Source organism: Malaclemys terrapin, chromosome 5, assembly GCF_027887155.1.
Source record: "Malaclemys terrapin pileata isolate rMalTer1 chromosome 5, rMalTer1.hap1, whole genome shotgun sequence".
In the NCBI taxonomy this organism is placed as follows: domain Eukaryota; kingdom Metazoa; phylum Chordata; order Testudines; family Emydidae; genus Malaclemys; species Malaclemys terrapin.
This window is the reverse complement of record NC_071509.1, coordinates 134,536,791-134,557,791: the sequence shown is the minus strand read 5'-3', so window position 1 is coordinate 134,557,791 and position 21,001 is coordinate 134,536,791. Positions and strand designations below refer to the sequence as shown.

General features: G+C 41.3%; 2 protein-coding genes across 3 annotated transcripts in view; one reads left to right on the top strand and one right to left on the bottom strand.

Moving 5' to 3' along the window:
• The window catches only part of GTF2E2 (general transcription factor IIE subunit 2), a 58,723-nt gene that overhangs the window by 1,856 nt on the left and 35,866 nt on the right, over positions 1-21,001 (top strand). Inside the window, exon 2 of the mRNA XM_054030262.1 lies at positions 8,742-8,908. Coding sequence (XP_053886237.1) covers positions 8,746-8,908 — 163 coding nt within the window. The 5' untranslated portion in view covers positions 8,742-8,745. The remainder of the gene's footprint in view (positions 1-8,741; positions 8,909-21,001) is intronic.
• On the bottom strand, positions 14,031-20,519 carry SMIM18 (small integral membrane protein 18). 2 transcript variants are annotated; one of them, XM_054030263.1, is made up of 2 exons: positions 20,454-20,519; positions 14,031-14,919 (listed from the first exon to the last, which is right to left on the bottom strand). In XM_054030263.1, the coding sequence occupies exon 2, from the start codon at positions 14,872-14,874 to the stop codon at positions 14,581-14,583; it is 294 nt and encodes a 97-aa protein (XP_053886238.1). In that variant the 5' UTR covers positions 14,875-14,919; positions 20,454-20,519; the 3' UTR covers positions 14,031-14,580. The 2 variants fall into 2 exon arrangements, with proteins under 2 accessions (XP_053886238.1, XP_053886239.1); XM_054030264.1 differs by having other exon boundaries at positions 20,450-20,469.

Below are 21,001 nucleotides of genomic sequence, written 5' to 3'. Positions count from 1 at the left end.
ATTTTCTATCTATACATTTCAAGAAGGCCATGGAAACCCTCCCTGCCCCCATACAGACACACACACACACAGCTAGATGGGCATAGGAGGGGAGGCACAAACACACACACACCCTACAGTCTGTCCAAAAGCAATCCAAGCAGCTTATAGACAGTAAGTTGCTAATATAGTTGTAAAATATCCTTTGCTTGTTGTAAAGGTCCTGTAATGGGGCAGTGGCATGGACTGTACCTGTCTTTGGTTGTAAACTATTTTCTCATTAAGGGAAGGCAAACTGAAAAACATTCTGTGAGTGTGTACGTCAGGGGTGGCCGACGTGTGGCTCTTTAGAAGTTAATATGCGGCTCCTTGTACAGGCACTGAGTCTGGGGCTAGAGCTACAGGCGCCAACTTTCCAATGTACCGGGGGGTGCTCACTGCTCACGGGGGGGTGCTCACTGCTCAACCCCTGGCTCTGTCACAGGCCCTGCCCCCACTCCACCCCTTTGTGCCCCCTCCCCTGAGCCTGCAGTGTCCTCGCTCCTCCCCCGCCTCCTGCACACCACGAAACAGTGATCAGGAGGTGTGGGGAGAGAGGGGGAGGTGCTGATCCGCGGGGCTGCTGGTGGGTGGGAGGTGCTGGGAGCGGGGGGGGGGCAGGGAGCTGATGGGGGAGCTGCTGACGTATTACTGCGGCTCTTTGGCAATGTACATTGGTAAATTTTGGCTCCTTCTCAGGCTCAGGTTGGTCACACCTGGTGTAAGTGGTACATGCATAGTGGGTGGATGCTGCTTCCTAAAGTCAGTGAGACTTAGGCTTTTGAGCCTATTTTACTTATTGCTATTTATTATTTGTATTCCTGTAGTGCTTAGGAGCCCTAGTCATGGACCAGGAGCCTGTTGTGCTAGGTGCTGTACAAACCGAAGAAAAAACAGTCCGTGCCCCAAAGAGCTTACTTAGGAGCAGAGCAATTTAAATGACCAACTTTAATAAATCACCAAGCAGGAAACCTTGATGTCAATCATCAATTTTAATTGTCTTTTTAATTTGTACTTTTTAGTTATTTTCCTGAAGAAAAGTTGATTTTTCCCTTTACACTAAATTTGGTAAAAAGAACAGGAGTACTTGTGGGACATTAGAGACTAACAAATTTATTTGAGCATAAGCTTTCGTGGACTACAGCCCACTTCTTCGGATCCGATGAAGTGGGCTGTAGCCCACGAAAGCTTATGCTCTAATAAATGTGTTAGTCTCTAAGGTGCCACAAGTACTCCTGTTCTTTTTGCAGATACAGACTGACATGGCTGCTACTCTGAAACTAAATTTGGTGATGCTTTTTGCTAACCAGGAGGATATGGTATGGCTATGTACATTTAAGCAATTATATAGCTTTACATTTACATTTATTCAGATTTTTAATTTTTATATTTTTGATTGTTAGAAATTGGTGAATGATACATTTATTTTTTACAAGATAATGATTCATTTTTTATTTGTGTCAACCTCTATTTGGATGGAAATTCAAATTAAATTAAAGTGCATTCAATTGAAACAGCTTTTTAAACTATTTTGTTAAATAAAACTAGCAAGTACTGAATTCATAAGAAATTATTTTTATCAAAGTTTATCAAAACATGTTTTGTATTTAAAAGTAACTAATATATTAAACAAAGGAAGTGTTATCTGTAGTTAAGGCATTGAACTGATTGGGTCTGGTCACCATGTAATTAGAGATTTTAGGACTAGTAGATCTCATCCTCTCTTGCCTAGTTTTTATTCATATATTTGAAGAGAAAAACAAGCTGTCATGCCTTTTCAACTCCCATTTAATTTATTAACTTTGAATGAACTAGTCATTGAACTGAACTAGTTGAATAAACTGAAATGAAGAAATATTCTTTTTGTACCTGCACCAGAGGCTACTGCTGTCAAAAACTGGTTTAGCATTTCAGCAAACTCTTGAGTCCAGGTGGTTAGCCAGTGTCTTGACTTTCTTTAAAATATTTGCTGCTTAATATTATTATTTTTTATTTAATTTAAATGATTGTAATAAGTTTATGCCTTAACATAGATTGTCAATTTCAAATGTATTTTTAAATAGGTTTATTTAAAAAAAAACCAACCCTGTATTTAATTTAAATTTAAAAAAATATAACAACATTATTGTATTTTTTTAAATAATGTATTTTTATCCTCCTTCCTTAGGGGTATTACACTTTTAATCTTAATCTTTATTTTGAATTTCCTAGTTTTCAGGCTTTTTGAATGACTTTTCTGCTAAACATTTTTCTTTAAGTTATTGATACGTAGCTAACAATGTTTGAGAATATCCTTTGTTTAGGGCCTTTTCTTTGAGTATGAGAGGGTCACTGTCTTTCAATGTGTCTGCACTGCCTGGCCAGGTCTTGGAAACTGCTGGAATCCATGCAGATTTTTATAATACATGCATGGACGCTGGCAAATTGACTCATTTAGGGCCTAGCAATCCCACAGGATGGTACAGATATACACTTCAGGGAGCTTGGCTGTACTGTAGTTAATACTTAAACAACACCACAGAACTAGTTGACAACAGTAGAATAAGATTACATTTGGAGTTTTTACAGTTTCTTACATAGGAACAAGAAAATGTAAAGACTTCAAAAAACCTCATCTCACAAATCCTTTCTTCAGTTTGCTTCGTAACTTCCAAGGCCAGAAGGGCCATTGTGATCATCGAGTCTGATCTCCTGTATAACACTGGTTCTCAACCAGGGGTCCATGGTCGCCTAGGGGACCGCGAGCAGGACCAGCATTAGACTCGTTGGGGTGCAGGGCAGAAAGCTGACACTCCACTGCCTGGGGCTGAAGCCCGGGACCCTGAGCCCCCCATCCGGGGCTGAAACCTGAGCAATGTAGCTTTGTGGGGGCCCCATGGCATAGGGCCCCAGGCAACTGCCCTGTTTACTATCCCCTAACACTGGCTCTGGCTTTAGTATGCAGAAAAGCAGTTGTTGTGAAACTGGTGGGCCCTGGAGTTTTTATTGCATGTTGGGAGGGAGCGGGCCTCAGAAAGAAAAAGGTTGAGAACCCCTGCTGTATAAGACATGCCATAGAACTTCTTTCAAATAATTCCTACAGCAGATCTTTCAGAAAAACATCCAATCTTGATTTTAAAACTGTGAGTGGTGGAGAATCCATCACAACTCTTGGTAAATTTTTCCAATGATTAGTTACTCTCACTGTTGCAAATTTATGCCTTATTTCCAGTCTGAATTTGTCTAGCTTCAGTTTCAAGCCACTGGATATTCTTATACCTTTCTCCGCTAGATTGAAAAGTCCATTATCAAATATTTGTTCCTCATGTAGATACTTAGACAGTGTTGAAGTCAAATCTTCTCTTTGGTAAGCTAAATAGATTTAGCTCCTGGAGTCTCTCACTATAAGTAATGTTTTCTAATATTTTAATCATTCTCGTGGCTCTTCTATGAACCCTCTCAAATTTATCAACATCATCCACCAGAACTGGATGCAGTATTCCAGCAGTGGTTTCACCACTACCAAATACAGACATAAAATCTCTATTCCTACTCGAGATTCCCCTGTAAGTCCTGCATTAGCTCTTTGGGCTACAGCATCTCACTGGAGCTCATGTTCAGCTGATTATCTACCATGATCCCCAAATCTTTTTCAGAGTCATTGCTCCCCAGAATAGAGTCAACCATTGCTTACCAAGCAATCCAGATAGCTCTGAATCAGTGGCCTGTCCCAGGGCTGCCGGGGGGGGGGGGGGGGGGGCAATTTGCCCCGGGCCCCGCAGGGGCCCCCAAGAGAGTTTTTCGGGGCCCCTGGAGCGGGGTCCTTCTTCCGCTCCGGGTCTTCGGCGGCAATTCGGTGGCGGGGGGTCCTTCTGCTCCGGGACCTGCCGCTGAAGTGCCCTGAAGACCCGCGGCGGAGGGTCCTTCCGCCCCAGGACCTGAATCCTCTAGGCGGCCCTGGCCTGGCCTCTTAATTATTTACCACTTCCCCAATTTTTGGGTCATCTGCAAACTTTATCAGTGGTGATTTTATGTTTTCTTCCAGGTCATTGATGAAAATGTTAAATAGCATAGAACAAGACCTGATCCCTGCAGGATCGCATTGGAATCACACTTGCTTGATGATGATTCCTCATTTGATTACATTTTGAGACCTAACAGCCAGATTTTAAACCGTTTAATGTGTGCCATGTTAAAAAACTAGAAAACTATAAAATAAATCAAAATGTTCTGCAGTACCAATTCAAATGCCTTACAGAAGTCTAAGTATGTTTAATCAACACTATTACCTTTATAAATCAAACTTGCAATCTCAACAGAATAAGATATCAAATTAGTTTGACAGAATCTGTTTTCCATGAACCCATCTTGATTGTCATTGACTACAGTATTCCTCTATCAGCTGTTCCTTTATCTTGCCCAGTGTCGATGTTAGACCGACAAACCTATGATTACCCGGGTCATCCCATTTACCCTTTTTAAATGTTATCACAACATTTGCTTTTTTTTCTAGTCTTCTGAAAAGTCCTTGTTGTTCCAAGACTTATTAAAAATCAACATTAACAGTCCAGCGAGCTCCTGGGCCATCTCTTTTAAAACTCTTGGATGCAAGTTATCCAGAGCTGCTGATTTCAAAATGTCTAACTTTAGTAGAGTGTTATCATATAACTATATGTACCATATATACTACAGTAGAACCTCAGAGTTATAAACACTAGAGTTACGAACTGACCGGTCAACCAAACAACTAATTTGAAACCAAAGTATGCAATCAGGCAGCAGCAGAGAACAAAAAAAAAATAAAAATAAAAATAAAGAGCAAATACAGTACAGTATTGTGTTAAAGAGAAACTACTAATAAATAAAGGGAAAGCAGCATTGTTCTTCTGCATTGTAAAGATTCAAAGCTGTATTAAGTCATTGTTCAGTTGTACATTTCTGAAAGAGGTGTTCAGAATTACGAACATTTCAGAGTTACAAAGAACCTCCATTCCTGAGGTGTTCGTAATTCTGAGGTTCTACTGTACATCTGTTTCCCTCCCCCACACAGAACAGAAATATTGATTGAACGCATCTGTCTTTGCATTAGTATTGCTAATTCTATCATTTTCATAGTCACCATAGTAGAGGCTCAAATTAAATGTATACCCCAAATTAAAAAACATAGTAAGGGGACCAAAAACGTGCCACTATAGCTAAACAGGAAAGGACAAGAAATAGAGGCAAAAATGCATCCTTTTAAAAACTGGAATTCAAATCCTAACGAGGACAATAAAAAGGAGCATAAACTCTGGCAAGTCACGTGTAAAAGTATAATTAGGCAGGCCAAAAAAGAATATGAAGAGCAACTAGCAAAGGACTCAAAAACTAACAGCCAAAAATGTAAGCACGTCAGAAGCAGAAAACCTGCCAGTCAGTGGGGCAACTGGACAATGAAGGTGCTAAAGGAGCACTCAAGGAAGATAAAGCCATTGCAAAGAATTCACTTAGCTTCTCCTCATTGGTCTTCACTACAGAGGTTGTGAAGGAGAGTCCCACACCTCAGCTGTTCTTTTTAGGTGACAGATTTGAGGAACTGTCCCAGACTGAGGTGTCAGTAGAGGAGGTTTTGGAACAAATTGATAAATTAAACAGTAAAAAATCACCAGGATCAGATGGTATTAGCTGAACAGTTCTGAAAGAACTCATATAGGACATAGCAGATCTACTAACTGTGATATGTAACCTATCATTTAAATCAGCCTCTGTACCAGATGGAATTCACTCAAGAATTCTGAAGGAACTCAGATATGAAACTGCAGAACTAACAATTGTGGTATGTAACCTGTCACTTAAATCAGCCTCTGAACTAGATGACTGGCCGATAGCTAATGTGATGCTGATTTATGAAAAAGTCTCGAGAGGTGGTCCTGGCAATTAAAGGCAGGGATGCTGGAATAATCTGTATAGTGGGGATGCTGAGAGCCATTGAACCAAACTGGAAACCCTGTAGATAATAGAAACCGCTTCAAGCCAGAGGTTGCAGCAGCACTCCTGGTTCCAGCACCTATGATTACAGGCCAGTAAGACTAACTTTCAGTACCTGGCAATTTGGTTGAAACTACAGTAAAGAACAGTATTATCGGAAATATAGATAAACATATATGTTGGAGAAGATTCAACGTGACTTTTGTAAAGGGAAATCAAGGCTTGCTAATCTATTAGAATTCTTTGAGGGGATCAACAAACATGTGGACAAGGGGGATCCAGTGGATATAGTGTACTTGGACTTTCAGAAAGCCTTTGCCAAAGGCCCTCACCAAAGGCTCTTAAGCAAAGTAAGAAGTAATGGGAAAAGAGGGAAGGTCCTCTCATGGATCAGTAACTGGTTAAAAGACAGGAAACAAAGGGTAGAAATAAATTGTAAATTTTCGCAGTGGAGAGAGGTAAATAGTGATGTCCGTCTGGGATCTGTACAGGGAGCAATGCTGTTCAACATATGCATAAATTATCGGGAGAAAGGGATAAACAGTGAGAAGGCAAAATTTGCATACAATATTAAATTACTCAGGACAGTTAAGTCCAAAGCAGATTGCAAGGAGTTACAAAGGGAACTCGGAAAACTGGGTGACTGGGTAACAAAATGGCAGATGAAATTCAGTGTTGAAAAATGCAAAATTATGCATATTTTAAAACATAATCCCAGCTATACATACAAAAGGATGGGATCTAAATTAGCTATTACCACTCAAGAAAGAGATCTTGGTGTTGTTGTGGATAGTTGTCCGAAGACATCTGCTCAATGTGCAGCGGCAGTCAAAAAAGCTAACAATGTTCGGAACCATTAGGAAAGAGAGAGATAATCAGACAGTAAATATAATGCCACTGTATAAATCCATGGTACACCCACACCTTGAATGTTGGTTGCATGCAGTTCTGGTTGCCATATCTCAGAATTGGAAAAGTTACAAAGAAGGGCAGCAAAAATGATTAAGGGTATGGAACAGCTTCCATATGAGGAGAGATTAACAAGACTGGGACTTTTCAGCTTGGAAAAGAGACGACTAAGGGGGGGAGGGGATGTCACAGAGGTCTGTAAAATCATGAACGGTGTGGGGAAAGTGAATAAGGAAGTGTTATTTACTCTTTCCCGTAGCACAAAAATCAGGGATCACCTGATGAAAGTAGGTTTAAAACAAACATATGGAAATACTACTTCACACAGCGCACAGTCCACCCGTGGAACTCATTACCAGGAGATGTTGTGAGGGCCAAAAGTATAATTCCAAAAAGAATTAGATAAGTTCGTGGAGGATAGGTCCATCAAGGACTATTAGCGAAGATGATCTGGGATCTAACACCATGCTCAGAGTGTCCTTAGGCTGTGATTGCGAGAAAATAGGAGTGGATGACAGGGGATGGATCGCTCAATAATTGCCATGTTCTGTTCATTTCCTCTGAAGCACCTGGCATTGGCGACTATCAGAAAACAGGATACTGGGTTAGGTGGACCATTGGTCTGACCCAGTATGGCTGTTCTTATGTTATGTTCCTCTAGTAATGGACCAATAGCATAGTTAGGATTCTTTTGTTCCTAATATTAAAAAAAAATCTCCTCCTTAACTCAGCTGGCCATAGATTTCTCCTTGTGTTCCTCTGCTTCCCTTATCAATTTTCTGCATTTCCTAACTTCTGATTTATATTCATTACTGTCCCTTTTATTGTTTTATTTGGTATAGCTGTCTTACCTCCCATCTAAACCTGATCAGTTTTTTAACAAATATGGCCACCTTCCTTAATTGTGGGATTTGGGCTTTTTGAGCAGCTAGTAAGGTGTTTGTAAACAATTCCCAATTATCATTCAGAGTTTTCTTTTTAAATTCTTCCTCCCAGCTGATTTGTCTCAGGTGTTCCAGAATGAAACAAAAAGATTGGAACACCCTACTGCCAGAAGTCCTCTAGGATTAGCAAGAGGTTCAGTTTACAGTGAATTAGTGTAGTTGTTCATTATTTGTTTTGTGATAGCTCTTAGGAACCCCAGTTTTCCCAAAGTTAGTAGGAGGTCATAGTGCAAAAATCAGGGGAAAATTTATAGTGGAAAATTAGCCTCAGAGGTCATTCGGGAGAGACTAGTATCCTTATCTAAGCATCCATTGTTATGGTTGAGATTATTAAAACAGCAAGATTGTGAAAATATCTAATTAACTTTTCACCACATATGCTTATTATATGGATTTCCCTGAGTCTGAATTGTGAAAATAGACTTGTCACTTGCACTTTTGTTTGTAGTCAGTCTTGTTTTTCTCCTGCAATGACACAGTACTACAGTATATATGAATTGTAAACAAACCCAAATAAAATGTTTCATTTGAATTATAAAGATCACAAAAATGTTTTTATTAATATTGTATTTAGAAAAACCTTTGTTTTTTGCAAAGTGTAAAATTCAAGGTCAAACTAATAGATGTTATCTGTTTTTGTTTTGTTTCCTGCATATTTATAGACATAGTTACTAAGAATGACCTCAAAAAATCATGCACTGATGTGTTAGCTTTTCAAATTCTTGTTTTGGAGAATAACATCTTGGTACATTTGAAATTGCATTTTAAAAGTACCCCTTTCCCTGTATATTACCTTTCAAAAAGAGGCATTTATAAATTCTATACATAAGAGAATTTATAATAAAATATTAAAATTCCGTACGCTTTAGATACCTCATTGACCTTTTTGATTTTGATTTTCCCTATTCCTTTTTCTCATGACAGAATTATGGATCCAAGCCTGCTAAGAGAACGAGAGCTATTCAAAAAACGAGCACTCTCCACTCCTGCTGTAGAAAAGCGTACGGCACCCTCGTCTGATTCAGCATCTTCCAAAAAGAAAAAAGCAAAACTAGAGCAGGGTGGATCATCAAGCTCAAAACAAAACACAGGTTGGTGAAAGTACCTCTGATTGTTTCTTTCCATCTGTCCACATACCCCATTGGGTCAGTCTTTCAGTAAACTTCCTGTGTGGCCAGAGCCATTCTCCAAAGATATGATCCTCTAGGATTCTTATGCTTGGGTCTTAGCTCCTGAGCATGAGAGTGCAGGAACTTCTACAACTCTTAAAGAATTTTGACTCTGGAGGATGGAGGTAGAGTGTGGGTCAGGCCCTGTACTGTAACTGACATGCCATCCTCTGGATGATGTAAATGCTGGTCTCTGAACTTTGCAGCCAGTTTATGCTTGACCCTGCTTCATGAAGAAGCTCCTGGTGTGCTATGGTTGTGCATCACTCCTGCTCTTTTTACTGTATGCTTTTCAGTGTTTTCAGCTTTCCACCCTGTCTTTCCTTTTATTTAGGCTACTATATTGGTGCCCATCACTGTACCATCGCAGGTCTGATCTACACTTAAAACTGAGATTGACATAGCTACTGCTCTCCTGAGCACCATAGCTATGCTGATATAAACCCTCAGTGTAGATGCGGGTTTGTCAACGGAAGAACGCTTATGTCGACCTAGCTCCATTGCTCAGGGAGGTAGAGATACTACAGCAATGGGGAAACCGCTTCCGTCCGTGTAGTGTGAATCTACACCATGGGGTTACAGCTGCATAGCTGTCATGCCATAGCTGTGCCGCTAGAGTCCCCATAATATAGACAAGCCTTGAGTGTCTCCCAAGAGTAAAGTCAACAACAAAGTGATCTCTCTCTCCCTTCCTTGCCAATGGGCTAGCTAAGATTTTTTTTTTATCATTTAATAAAAAGGTGTATGCTTGGAGAAAGAACTGGGTTTTATATTTTGCTTTGTGTGCCATGTGGTTAGGGTCATTCTTGTTTTGTCTGGCAGTAAGTCTTGATCTATCAGTCTGGGAAGGTTCTGTAACCTGTGATTACAAGTTGCTCTGTATTGGCCAATAGTTTCACTGGAATCAGAAAGCGAGAGAGACGGTGTCTCAGTAGCTAAGGCCAGTTCCATGCAGAGTTTGGCAAGGCACGTCAGATGTCTTTAAACTGACTTCCATGTTCAGTAAAGAGCCAACAGAGAGCAGTGAATAGAAGTGATGTGGTCCTGGTGACCTGTATTGCTGAGCACAGGGACAGCTGTATTCTGCAGTCAACTTCATACTTTGCCTCAGTGCTCCAGTGCAGTTCTGCAGCATATTAATGATTATTTTGGTGCTCTAGCATTCTGGTGTGCCTCTCCGCTGCTTATTTTTCCTTCTGAGTGCATTTTCGACCAATCAGCTTCTGCCTCAGGCTTTCCCACTGATTTTCCGTTTTTTCTTGATGCACCCTGTCTTTGTTGCAGGAAAGTTTTCTGAAGAAAGAGACTGCTCAGTGATTTCAAGACATGACTGTATGGCAGAACTATGTCGGTATGCTCTATCTGCCTAGATATTGACCATAATAAGCAGAGTATCAGATGTGGCTGCAGATGTCATCCTGTGCCTGAAAGAACAATGCAGCGTGCCTCTGAACTCTCCTTTAGACACCTCCGGGGGACTCTTGTGCCCTGAGAATATTGCTGTTGGCGCAGGAAGCTGTGGCTTTGACATTGCCACCCCCGCGCTCTTGCACTGGTGACTTTGGCACAGTCCGTGTTGATGCTTGCACGGAAGCTGTAAAATGCTCCAGATTCCCAAAGGGTTAGCAGTTACACCCAGTGGGGGAAGGGGCACACACCTTACCATTGCCACAACTACCCTACACCACACATCAGGACCTTAACGTTTCCCCAGTAGGGATGCCAGCCTTCCATCATCCCCTTTACCCCAACCTACCCTCTCTCAGCGTAACCAACTACTGTACCAAACATCCACAAGTACTAATGTTGGATAAATATCATCTGGGAAAGGGGTGTGTGTGCAGAACAGCAAAGAGTTTAAGTTGTGGTCTGTAGTGTAGGGTGGTATTGTTAACGGTAAAGTGTATGCCTGTGGGTGGGGGGAATAGAGGTTGTGTACTGTTGGAGGGCATAATTTTTCATTTCCTTGCTTCTGTGGATTTGAGTCCTGTATTTTGTGTGCGTAAGAACCCTAACTGCTTAGCTGTGTTTTGGGTATTTAGGTCAAAGCAACTCATTGGAAGCTATTTCCTCTTTTATGTCCGTGTCAGACCCAGCCAATATCAGAAGTGTTCAGTACTGCTACTGTGTGTCCTAAAAGGAATGAATTTGGTCTGATTCTAGTTCTGAGTGAACAGTTGTTTTGGATGTCTTTTTGTCCGCTCAAGCTCAGTGTGGCTAAAACAGAGCTCTTAATTACCCCCCTCGCCAAGTCCTCCTCAGTACCTCCTTTCTCAGTCACTGGAGACAACCCCACCATCCTGCCTGTCACTCAGGCCTGTAACCTGGGGGTCATCTTTGACTTGGACGTCTTTCTAGGCCCTTATGTCCTACCACAGTCTGGGTATAGGGCTCCATAGTCCAAAGGCCCTCTATCCTCTGCCTCTTGTCTGCTGCGGCAGTCAAAAAAGTGAACAGAATGTTGGGAATCATTCAGAAAGGGATAGATAATAAGACAGAAAATATCATGTTGCCTCTATATAAATCCATGGTATGCCCACATCTCGAATACTGCGTGCAGTTGTGCTCGCCCCATCTCAAAAAAGATATATTGGACTTGGAAAAGGTTCAGAAAAGGGCAACAAAAATGACTAAGGGCATGGAACGGCTGCCGTATGCGGAGGGATTAATAAGACTGGGACTTTTCATCTTGAAAAGGACACGACTGAGGGGGGATATGATAGAGGTCTATAAAATCATGACTAGTGTGGAGAAAGTAAATAAGGAAGTGTTTTTTACTCCTTCTCATAACGCAAGAACTAGAGGCCACCAAATGAAATTAATAGGCAGCAGGTTTAAAACAAACAAAAGGAAGTACTTTTTAACACAATGCACAGTCAACCTCTGGAACTCCTTGACAGAGGATGTTGTGAAGGCCAAGACTATAATAGGGTTCAAAAAAGAACTAGATAAATTCATGGGGGATAGGTCCATCAATGGCTATTAGCCAGGATGGGCAGGGATGGTGTCCCTGGCCTCTTGTTTTCCAGAAGCTGGGAATGGGCGACAGAGGATGGATCACTTGATGATTACCTGTTCTGTTCATTCCTTCTGGAGCACCTGGCATTGGCCACTGTTGGAAGACAAGCTTCTTGGCTAGATGGATCTTTGGTCTGACCCAGTATGGCCGTTCTTATGTGTCCTCGGGCGCCGGCAGTCCCCACAGCTCCTCGGGGCATTCATCTGAGAGCAGTTCTGGCAGTTCCTTGGGATACTTGTCCATCTCCTCCAACTGCAGGGTGTGGCTCCACTTGGGGGCTAGTCCGAGATCCTACAAAGATCTCTGCTTCCTGGAAGAGATGTCTGCTTCCTCCCGTGTTCCAGCCCCAACTGAGCTCTGGGGCTCTGCTTTTATATTTCCTGTCCCACCCTGGGTCCGGTGCGGGGGGTGGGGAGGTTTTAGGTCTGCCCACCAGAGGAGTATAGTGGTCCCTTGCTCTCTAGTTCGGGGGGAGGCTGCTCCACTTCACTACACTCCCCCTTCATGGAGTTACGGGCTTACTCTGTGCTTGGTCTTCCTCTTGTTTCTAATGTATTTGTATGATGTTTTCTTGTTACCCTTTATGTCTCTAGCTCGTTTAATCTCGTTTTGTGCCTTGGTCTTTCTAATTTTGTCCCTACATACTTGTGTTATATTGTTTATATTCGTCCTTTGTAATTTGACCTAGTTTCCACTTTTTTGGGGCTCTCTTTTGAGTTTCAGATCGTTGAAGATCTCCAGGTTAAGTCAGTGTGGTCTCTTGCCATACTTTCCATCTTTCCTAGGCAGTGGGATAGTTTGTTCTTGTGCCCTTAATACTATCTCTGAAATACTGCCAACTCTCTTGAACTGTTTTTCCCCTTAGACTTGCCTCCTGTGGGATCTTACCAACTCCCTGAGTTTGCTAAAGTCTGCCTCCTGCTGTTCTCCCTCCTACCATTCCTTAGAATCGTGAACTCTATCATGTCATGATCACTTTTACCCAAGATAGTCTGTCAATAATACGTATTTCATGGCAAGGAAAGATTGATAAGAGAGTCTAAAATAGTCAAAGTCGTGCTAACTCTGGACAGCTGGGGCCTGGTCTGTACTACAGAGTTAGGTTGACATAAGGCAGCTTATGCTGACCTAACTCTGTAAGCGTCTACACTAAAATGTAGCTCCCACCGATGTAACTCGCCAACTACACTGACTTAATAACTCCACCTATGCGAGAGGAATAGTGCTTAGGTGGATGCAGTTAAGTCAATGCATTGTCAGTGTTGATACTGTGTTGCTTACATTGACTGTTCCTGCCTTTCAAAAGCCATCCCACAATGCCCTACACTGATAGTTAAATCAGTGTGCGCGCTCCTGGTGAGGATGCACACTGCCGACACAAGGAAGGTAGTGTGGACAGGCAAAAGAGATTTAATTACTGGGGTGGCTGTATGTCAACGTAACTTAAGTCAAATTAATTTTGTAATGTAGGCTTGCCCTAATATAGAAACTCGATACATCCAGCATGAAAGTGTGTTCTAACGTCTGTAGCCAAAAACAGTGGATCTGTAACTCAAAAGGCAATCCCCTTGACTGGTAGAAGTGTGGGAGGGAGGTGGAGATCAGGAATGATCTGTGAAATTATGGACTTGGAGACAGGAAGATGTGGGAGGGAATCTCTTAGGTGATTTGTTCTTGTATGGGGGGGAAAAGACACTCATTTCCCTCCAGACAGTACTCTTGATTAAACACTCCTTTGTGGAAATATTGAGGTGACCTCACTCTGATGTGATGATAAACTCTAACACCTAGGAATTGACAAGCAGTTCGGGTGGGGGATAGGGTGGGACTTCTGAACTGCAGGGAGAAGCTGTCAGGTCCTTCCAGGAAGTGGAAGTGGTCAGAGAGGTACTTGTTTTCTGGGGATGAACATTTTTCTTTTTTTATCTAATAAGAAAGCCTACCGCACTGGGCTTTGCAAAATATTCAGATGCAGTGTGTAATGAAAACCATTTATTTTGTTTTACTGACATTTTTTCCTTTTAATAAACTTGTTTTTAAGAAGACTACTATTGTTTGGGTAAATTTTGTGCAAACTTCCCCCAAAAGGAGAGGTGCTGAAAGGTAAGGAGTTTCTGGAATCCAACCCACCTCTCCTGATTTCGGGCACACATGGACAGAAGTATCCTTTCACATTAAGGTGTATTGCATGTGGCTGTGGCAGGCAAACATATGGGAGAAGCTTATAGACCAAGGAGGAGACATGAGATGGCAGGGGTGAGGGTGACAATCAGATTGATCTGTATTTCTCCAATTAAGCAACATTGTGAATTGTTCAGATGAACAAATATTTACTCTAGTAATCAAATATAGATGACAAAAGTTCATTTAAAAACGAAAATCTTTCTTCCCACATAACATTCTAACAGGTGGGCCATATAAAGATTTTGCTAGCCATTCAAGTTCACATCCAGAAGTGAAATAATTGTTGCTAATAATGATTTTTAAGGCCCAAAAAGCACATGACTTGCTCATAAGATGCAAGAGGCTTCATTTTCTTGTTGGTTCTTCTGTGAGTTCTAGTGATCAATCATTACTACACCACTTCTGTTTCTCTCTTTCTAAAGCTGTCCATCATGGTTCTAACTGGATTGGATTCATTCTCTAGGTCTTTCATGGTTTTATTTTTCACACAGCAGCAACAGTCAAGCAACTCGTAAAGGAAAGCCAACGCCACCAGAGAAACTACAGTAAAGATAAATAGAACCAGAATAATAAAGCAGGCAGTGTTCCAGTTATCATGGAAAGGGTAAATCTTTTGCACTTGAAAACCAAGGTATTGGTAAAGGGACGTAGTCGCGTTCCAGGGACTGTTGTTGAAGGTTGCCATGCTTGGAGAGTTCTTTTATTGTGCTCTCTGCAGCAGACCTATAGGCTAAAACAAACAGAGAAACAAAGATGACGTTTTTAGTTTCTAAAATGTCAGTTTTTTCTTTTACCAACTAACTTGGAACACGAATCATTTTCCCTAGTTGGAAGAGTTTACTTTGAGAATGACAGCTAATTTCCTGTGGCAAGCAGGGAATATTTTTTGAACTGGAGAACTTTGGACATGTACATACTTTTTGAAGTGAAGCTGCATTAAACTGGCTCTTTATTTTGCTTTAACTCAAAAATATATTGGATCAAAATGCACAGCTTGACTGTGTGATGACTTTTTGAAATATATTTTATTGCAAGACTAATACACTGCAGCATGTTTCAATAAAGTTAAGGAGCATCTCTCACTTAATCCAAAGCTAATGCAAAGACGCAATTTTACAGAGATTATTTCCATCTGCATGGGATGATTTTAGAAACATGTTCTGTTTGTTACTCTTAAATGTTCTAGTTTTTTAATGGTTTGAAAACCCGCTCTGTGCATGTGACGTTTCTAGCAAAACAAGGGACCCATGTGCTGTTACTGGATATGTGCATCCTAATGACTGGAATGATTAACATGTGGTATTCTTCTATGTTCTTCCTTTTTTAGGGTTTTTCTCTTCCAGCTCTATGAGAGAGAATTTGTGGTTTTAAGTACAGTACAGTTCCATTTATCAGAATGGTCTGGGGGCCATCTGATTCCTTTGGGTAACTGTGCGTTTGGATAAATGGAAGTGGAATGTTAAGTGGCAGGATTTCTGGGTAGGATGAGGAAAAGAGGGAGGCAGAGAGGAGGGTAGAAAAGAGAGAAAGAGCCTTGTTAGTGCTGCTTTAGTAGGGTGACCAGATACCCCGTTTTTAAAGGGACAGTCCTGTTTTTTGGAACTTTTTCTTATATAAGCCCCTATTACCCCCCACCCCCTGTCTCATTTTAACCCTATGCTTTAGTGCTTCCCAGCACCGTCAGCGTTAGGGGAGGGAACTGGCCGTTCCCCTTGGTATTTGTATTGGTGTCTGCAGAGCCCAGGGCTGTCAGCATTGGGAAGCATTCAAGCAGCACCTCTCCCGTCTTCTTTCCTTCCCCTTTTCTCTCCCTTACCCTCCTCTTTGCCTCCCTTCGTTTCCCTCCCTCCTTTCCTCATCCTATTGGGAAATCTTTCTACATCACAGTTCCCGCAGCCTTAATGTTAGTTAATCAGTTGGTATGTAACTGACATAGGGCTACGTGGGGGACACAGTGTTGTTTTGGATAACTAGGCTGGGTCATTTGAATTTGGTTGAGTGGAATTACAGTACATTTAGAAATTGTAACTGTCTTGGAGAACAAGTTTCCAAAAACAAGGTTGAACTTTCAACTGCTCTCCAGGTTTATAATACAATTTCCTTACCTCCTCTGTAAGCGCTAGTATCACTCTTCCGGTTAACATGCAAGCTTCCTAACACATTAAGGGCCAAATTCTCATAGCGTTCAGCACGCAGCAGCTTCTGGAACTGAGCCCAGAACAACATTGTATTGAAGGACTGGCTGCGGACTGAACTAAAATGGGAAAGGGAGCCCCTTGAGGCTTGGTGTTTTCTTAAATTGGTTACCTCTTCCAGCACCTCTGAGGGTAGAATGGGTGAGGGCTTAGTTGGGAGAGATGATGAAATGGGGCAGGGAGAGGAGGGGAGAGATTAAAGCACAGTTTTTACTCGGCTCTCATCCCTCACCTTAGAGTGTGTTAGACAAATGTACCTGTTAGAGTACTATGAATTAAGTCATACATGCAGAGGAGCAGGCTAAGGGCTGCTTTGGATATCTTTAAGATGAATTGAAAGATATATTTTTAAATACCAAAAAAAACTATTTAGGAACTTCAGTTATTAACATGATATACTACCCTTACAGTCCAACAAATAGGTGTAAAAGTGAGTTGAAAAGTTCTGCTTCTGCTCATGCACGAGTTAATTATATCAATCATTTCTAGAGTAGGGAGGAATGTGCATTTTTCCTTTTTAAAAAGAGCATTTATTTCTTTTAACTCTGAATTTCCTGACTTATGAACAGGTTTAAACATCAGTCTTAGTATAGTATTGTAGTTTTTGCATAGTATAGAGGACCGGAAGTGACTCCATAGTTAAGAGCTTGTCTACACAGGGACATCCAGGAAAATTAATCTGAATTGACTAAAGGTGTGAATTTGAAGTGGATTAGTTAAACTGCATTAACCCCTCCCCACCCCCCAGCGAACACCTCATTCAAAATTAAAGTGGCTTTAATTCTCTTTAAACTAATATGCACAATGGCGCCAAATTAAAATCACAGAGACAACCTTCATTCTGGTATTTTATAACTGTGCATGACTGTGCAGCCTTAAAGTTTTCTTTTGTATGTAAATTTTGCTACACAAACTTGGTACCAGAAGACTGAAGGTTAGGTAAGAAAGGCTCTTGCATGTTATACTCATGCAGGTGGGATATGATGTAACATTAATTAAAATCAGAGCTATCTAGCTAATTAAGGAAAGATGCTCAGTTTGATTGTAAAAAATGTATGTTTTATACTGCGTATAATTACACTGGACATGAGGCAACTTCATTCACTTAAAAGTTGAAATTCCTTACAAAAATCTTAAGATAAAGTGATTTTTGTTTTGTAGATAAGACAACAAATAAAGGCGTAGCCTATTAAGAAGTCTACCTGGTTATCTTTTATTTAACTTTACTTAATCAAAATGCTACATGACCAGAAAATACTAATTGTAAAGAAAGCATTGATGTTTTTGTTTACAAAATTGGAAACCAAAATATATGGATAATTGAAAGGAAAAATGATAAAGCCCAAATTTCATATTTCTACCTATTTTAAACAGTTTGTCTATGAATTTACCAGTAATAAAATTGGGCCATTATTAATATAAAACAGGAAACAGCCACTATGCAGGGGGGAAATGGTAGGGGGTAGAGCTGGTAGCAGGTATGATATTGACGCCCTTACTTCTGCGCTGCTGCTGGTGGTGGCACTGCCTTCAGAGCTGGGCGGCCAGAGAGCGATGGCTGCTGGCCGGGTCCCAGCTCTGAAGGCAGCACCGCCACGAGCAACAGTGCAGAAGTAAGGGCGCCAATACCATGCTTGCTGCAGGGTTCTACCCTCTACTCTTTCTTTCCTAATTTTTCCAGGGCACCCTTCCCGAGCTTTGTGCCCTGGGCAGCTGCCCCGCTTGCCCCGCCCTGGTTACAGCCCTGTAGTTGCACCAAATTGTCTGGTTATCAAAAAATAATAATAAAAAAAAAAAATCACAAGCATAGCATAATAGTTGAGTGTTTATATTGTTCCAGCACATTTTTCTTAAACAAATGGGTCTGCTGTGGCTTTTCCAAATTACTGCAATTAATAAAGGTCCATTATTACTTTTTCACAATTTTCCATGTCTTGTCCGCAACTCAGCCGCTATTATTTGAAGATCATCCCACGATTTGGGTAGTGTCTTAGCTATAATTAATTTTTAAACTCTAGTAACATGAGTTGTAAGACAATATTTTTAACCCCTTTGATATCTGATAGCTAGTGATTTAGTTATATGATATGCCAATTGATGTTTTGAAGCTAGTGCTTAGCACTTCTTGAATCGGGGTGGGCAAACTTTTTGGCTTGAGGGCCACATCTGGGTATGGAAATTGTATGGTGGGCTATGAATGCTCATGAAATTGGGGGGTTGGGTTGTGGGAGGGGGTGAGGGCTCCAACTGGGGGTGCGGGTTCTGGGGTGGGGCCAGAAATGAGGAGTTCAGGGTGCGGGAGGGGGCTCTGGGCTGGGGCAGGGGTATGGGTGGGGGAGTGAGGGCTCTGGGATGCAGGAGGGTGGGACCAAGAGGTTCGGAGGGCAGGAGGGGGGATCAGGGCTGGGGCAAGGGGTTGAAGCGCGGGAGAGGGTCCAGGCGGTACTTACCTCAAGCAGCTCCCGGAAGCAGTGGCATGTCCCCCCTCTGGCTCCTATGCGGAGGCATGGCCAGGAGGCTCTGCATGCTGCCCCATCTGCAGGTGCTGCCCCTGCAGCTCCCATTGGCCCTGTTTGCTGGCCAATGGGAACTGCGGGGGCAGCACTTGGGGCGGTGGCAGTGTGTGGCACCCCCTGGCTGTCCATATGCGTAGGAGCCAGAGGGGGGACATGCCGCTGCTTCTGGGAGCCGCACAGAGCAAGCCCCCGACCCCGCTCCCTGGCAGGAGCTTGAGGGCTGGATTAAAACGTCTGAAGGGCCGGATGTGGCCCCCCAGGCCGTAGTTTGCCCAATCCTGTCTTAAATGGTGGCTAGGAAAATTAACTTCCTCCATTGAAGAGAGAATTTCAGATAATTCTACTTTATAAACATATTTGGGGCAGAGGTCCAGTTACTCGGCTGTAGGCTGATTTTGATAATGTTCTAGAGGTGTTGGCTCTCCCCTCGTGACTATAATCCCCCAGACTTGACTAAAGCCAAGACAACTGTTTAGTCATCTACCAACACTGTTGTAATCATGAAATACAAGACTAAAGACTTCATTGCTAATCCACCAAAATTAAGTGCAGCACTGATAAGGTAAGAAAGGACACATCTTTGAAAACTATCATAGAAACTCGGGTTCAACACAGTTGCATTTTAATTCTAATTGCAGTAGGAATATTTAAAATTTACAGTGAGCCAATTTGATTAGTATGCGTTGCAGGTATTGTGCGTGAACGAAATCTAGTAGCGGTTAAATATTTAATTTAGTTCTATAATTTCTATAATAGGTTTTAATTTAAAAATCAGTCTTTGGATGCTGTGATAATGTAAGCCTACTTGGAATTGTATTCAGAGGAGCAGTGGCAAAATGACTCATTTTAATGCAGTGCTGAGGAAGTCTCAGATAAGAAACAACTGGACAAACAGCTTCGTGTAATGGTATCTAGAAATCTCTCATGGATTCTAACCTGTCTGTCTGCATCGTGCAGATGGATTAACACTCTTATATTTACCCCAGTAATATGTTAAGTGATAAGGTTGATTTTCGTGCTAGTCTAGCAAACCAATTCTTTAGAACACATTTATAGCCTAGTTGGAAGTATACAGTCTCATTCTTAAGCAATTTAGTGATTGCTTTATTGTTCATATTTGAAAAATACACCCTCTAACATTTTTGGTTTTTCTTTGTTACAGAATTTTTTTTTTAATAAAAAAATGATTTTTAGCATCTATTTAAAAACAGTCAGAATCAACTAAATGGAACGTGAGGCTGCAAGAAAAGAGCTACTAGCTAGTAAACATCAAATACATTTTGTTTACTGCGCATTGGCTTGGGTGTATTGGGTTTCTTGTAAGATGGAGTGGTCATCAATTTTCCATTAATGCACAGATGGTAAAAGTGCTTGTCTGATAGTAGCAGATTAAGGATTATAGCAGGGTAAAATCCTGCTTAACACAAAGAAAATTCGTGCTGGCTTTTATAGGAGAAAGGCTTTATATAGAGTTCTTTTCTAAGCTAAAGATATATTTCCTTTCAATAACCAATATAAACACAAGACAATTTTAAAAAATGGTACAGACCTACCTCTTGTCTGAAAGGATGCTGAAAGAGCGCTGGTCTGCTCTGTTTTTTTTTTAGTGCAGCCTATGGCACAGCTAAAATGGAGCTTTTCTACTATTGGCCAGAGCATAATGCTGCTGACAACTTCCTTTATGCTCATTTGCATCAAACCCACTACCCCAGGAGTAAATCATTCACAAATTTAAATGGAATTGTGTAGGATGATAAACCTGCTCTCCCCACCCCGTATCTTATTCTTTTACCATGTGAGCTTATTAACGGTGAGGTGTATTAGTGAGACAGTGGTTGTTTTGACATGCTTGAGCTTTGAGCTGGAAGACAGGGAGCCAGAGCATAACATTTCAAATGTTAATACCTGCAGATTTCTGTTTCTAATCAGTATTATATTTACTTACAATAAACTGTAAATGTGCCACAGTCTGGTAGATTAAACAGGTTAATAAGAAACAATATTGCTGCCTTTGATTTAATTCTTGGACAGAACCATTATATAATGTATTTTCTTAACCATAAGTTATCAGTTGTGGAGATAGAGGTGCTCTCTAATTTTT